This window comes from Blastomyces gilchristii (genome assembly GCF_000003855.2).
Source record: "Blastomyces gilchristii SLH14081 genomic scaffold supercont1.4, whole genome shotgun sequence".
Lineage (NCBI taxonomy): Eukaryota > Fungi > Ascomycota > Eurotiomycetes > Onygenales > Ajellomycetaceae > Blastomyces > Blastomyces gilchristii.
This window is the reverse complement of record NW_003101679.1, coordinates 2,964,630-2,968,067: the sequence shown is the minus strand read 5'-3', so window position 1 is coordinate 2,968,067 and position 3,438 is coordinate 2,964,630. Positions and strand designations below refer to the sequence as shown.

Here is a 3,438-nt window from a genome sequence, read left to right as displayed (position 1 = left end):
ACTAATGTAGCAGGCTATATCTGATTGATAGATTATTTTATTACACTTTATAGATTTCTGCTGAAAGCTTTAATTCTCAGTCATCAATCCTTTCTTTAGCATTCTCAGTCATCAATTCTCAGCTGAGAAACTCACAGAGTTTCTATTCTCCTGCCCTGAAGCTTCAACTCATACGCGTATAAATATCCACTTCAATCACTGATTCTCACACTTTCTCTTTTTTCCTTCTCTAATGTTTTCCATTTTTGTTATATAAGACCTATATCTTAATGCCGATCTATTCGGCGTAGGCCCATTACAGTTTAATCATTTAAGATAGGAGATGCAACGCCGACTTTTTGTGCATGCCCCATAGTTACAGATCAGTGCGAAAACATCGCACGTACAGATCCACAGGTGTGATAGTGGCTTATAGTGGCTTGCACTGCAAAACGCCATTGCAACGACCTCGGGAAAGCTGATTGAAGGATTCATCTAGGAGCAATTCTATCACTGCTGATGCATTTTCCTCTCTCGCAGCATGTATGTACTGAATCATTGAAACTACTAATCACAAGATATCTCAGAAGCAGCAGATATTCGGGATGACTCAGAGGCTTTGTTCAGTGAATTGAGGGCGGATAAGAAAGGAAGAAGATATGTTATGTACTGTACGGAGTACCATCGTAAGAGAAAAGAGTTCTGCTGACAGATTGCAGATGCATTATCGAACACCTTCATCATTACTGCAGAGACTGGGCTGTTCTTTGAATCAAATCCTAATATTCGGCTATCAGCCCGCCCCCTCTCCTTTCCGTGTGAGCCTAGTGGTTGGTTATTAAGTTGGGCGTCTTACATGCATACATAACTACCTCAGGGGTAAATGTGGACCAGTATGGCATCCAGATTAGGGTCTGACAACGGGCACAAGAATACGGGAAGTCACTCCCGCACAAAAGACCTCAACCTTAACAAAGTCTATATCGAGTCATTAACATTGTATGTATGCATGTACGTGGTAAGATCGACGAAGTTAAAACGGTTATTATGTCAGACCAATCCTGCTGATTGGCCAATTCCCCTGCCAAGTCCCTGGCTTTGGGTTAAAGAGGCGCTGACTCCCTGCTGTTGCGCGGCTTCGGTTGCCGAATGCCGAATGGACATATATCGTCAACCAGTACTGTACGTCATCATATCCCTGCCTATAAAACTTCAGAGCGACCCCAGCTCTGCTGAGGATGGGGCTGGGCTGGTCTTCTGCCATAGTTAATCTTCTTTATCTCTGATCTCCTTCAGATAACTATTCTGCGCGGCTCAGCTGTCCGTTACTCTTCGTGGTTGAAATGACATCCTTTCATGGATCCCTACTTATGCTCACCGACGGCCTGACAATTTCTTCAGCGTCACATCGCTGTTGCATTCAAAAATAGCGTGAACAGAATTTGGGCCGTCCCAGCATGGAGAGTGTTAGGCGGATGGGTGTACTATAAGTACCCCTCCCCGCGGATTAATAATGGATGCCTCTTGTTAAATGAGAGTCGAAATACAAACCGCCTTGATCCCATCTCGCTTACATCAGTGCCGACAAACTCCGGTAACATGTTGCTTTCCACAGTCTTCCTCAAGTATGGGAAGGAAGGAAAGAGGGGGAGAAAAACCATAGAAGCGCGCCAGCAACAGCGATTGGTGGCCGCCAGTTGGTTTCTGAAACGATCAATGGATACTACTAATAAAGAAAGGGCTGGAATTCGTCGAAGACATCCAGCCATAGCAAGAAGCTGCCAATAGGCTCCATATCGCGGTCATTATCAAACCAATGAAGCCCCGGGTAAGCTTTCAAGAACTACGAGCGTGTGACAATTTAGCCTCATCTGGTAATTTCAAAAATCATGGAGTCAAGCTAATGATGAAACAGAGCTATGCAGGGAGATCAATTCACATGAGCATCTATGCATTGGAACGCTATACGAGTCGCAATGGCCAGAGGAGATTCCTGGTTCTAAATCAACATTTCCCATAATCATCTCCAACATCAGTGCACTCACATGACAAGAGAAACTGGAAGAAATCAGTTCATTTGTGGCAGCGGCAGTTCATTGGCACATCGAGGATCATTGTGGGAAAATAGAAATGTGGAAAAAATCATGCATTGTCTAGTGCGGGCAGAGTAGAGGAACTTCTCTAGAATCTTTAGAAGTATATCGAGTTTTGCTATGGATTCATCGGATGAAGACGTACGGGAAGACTCGGGCTTCCGAAGGGACGGACGTGGGTCGCTGTGGTTTTCACACTATGATATTCGGAATATCAAGTCTATATACGGACAAAATTGGGCAAATATATTGCCTTTTCGTCTATTATCATGACGCCGCTCAATCAATCATCTAGAGATTAGATCCAATTGATTGGAGTGTTTAGAATATTCCAATCATGTATTGAGTTAAGAGAAACGCAGGAAAAAAAAGCATGTGCTTGAAAAATGATGCTGGCCGGCTAAACAATTTTCCATCTCCAAACTTCAGATTCAATATCTCCTCTAGTTATCTCTCCTCTTAACAACCATTACATCCACATCGCCCTGCGCATCATGCCACCCCCTCCAATGGCTGCACTGAGGAATCCCTACGTCTGCCTCAGTTGCAAGCTTCACAACCGGCAAATACTCAGCACGTTCTCCCAATTCTACCGCTCTTTCTCCATATCTCTTCATCGGTTCTCATCCACGTCCGCCGTAGTAAACACCGCACCCCGCCCACCCACAGCCCCGAAACCAACGCCGGACATTAAACACATCCGCGAAAATGCCGCTCTCTACTCCCAAAACTGCATTGACCGCAATTACCATGACCTTGCCCAATATCCGTACGAGATCCAACGCCTCTCTGCAGAGTCCCACGAGCTACAAGTTGCCCTGCGAGAACCACAGCGCAAGATCAAACAAATAGAGTCCGCTATCGCAAAACTCAGGAAGGACTCCTCTGACTCATGCAATGCAGATCCAGAAGAGAAACAGAAACAAAAAACAAAAGTTGAAGAAGAACTGTCCACCCTCCGCCTCTCCGCGCAACATCTCAAGGACCAATCCCACCACCTAACAACAACCCGCGCAGCCCACGCCAAAGAGATAGAACGTCTCGGCCTCTCTCTCCCAAACCTCACAAAGCCCCGAAAACACCCACCCAGGGAGCCCGAGCCCCCGCGTCGTAAAACTACATAAAACTACGACCCCGAAACTCACCCTGCGAAACTTTACCCCACCCCACACCCACCTCTCACGTCACCCATCGGGTACAGCCCCTCAATCTACTAAACTTCGCCAGCGCCCTCCCACGCCCAGCGCTGGGGCTGGTACTACCTGACCAACGAAGCTGCTCTGCTCGAACAAGCTCTAATCCAATACGCGCTCAGGGTCGCCTTGCGAGGGGGTTGGCAAGCAGTCTCTCCGCCATCCCTCGTCTA

At 46.6% G+C, this 3,438-nt stretch overlaps 1 protein-coding gene across 1 annotated transcript; it reads left to right on the top strand.

The window, feature by feature from the left end:
- The first annotated feature begins 207 nt into the window (after positions 1 to 207).
- BDBG_16694 (uncharacterized protein) lies at positions 208 to 3,438 on the top strand. Its single transcript, XM_031724587.1, has 3 exons — positions 208 to 645; positions 699 to 1,807; positions 1,895 to 3,438. Exon 3 carries the CDS (start codon positions 2,567 to 2,569, stop codon positions 3,194 to 3,196), a length of 630 nt encoding a protein of 209 aa, XP_031577408.1. The 5' UTR covers positions 208 to 645; positions 699 to 1,807; positions 1,895 to 2,566; the 3' UTR covers positions 3,197 to 3,438.

Excerpts from the sequence above, each read along its gene's own strand:
- BDBG_16694 (XM_031724587.1), top strand. The coding sequence starts at position 2,567 with ATGCCACCCCCTCCAATGGCTGCACTGAGGAATCCCTACGTCTGCCTC.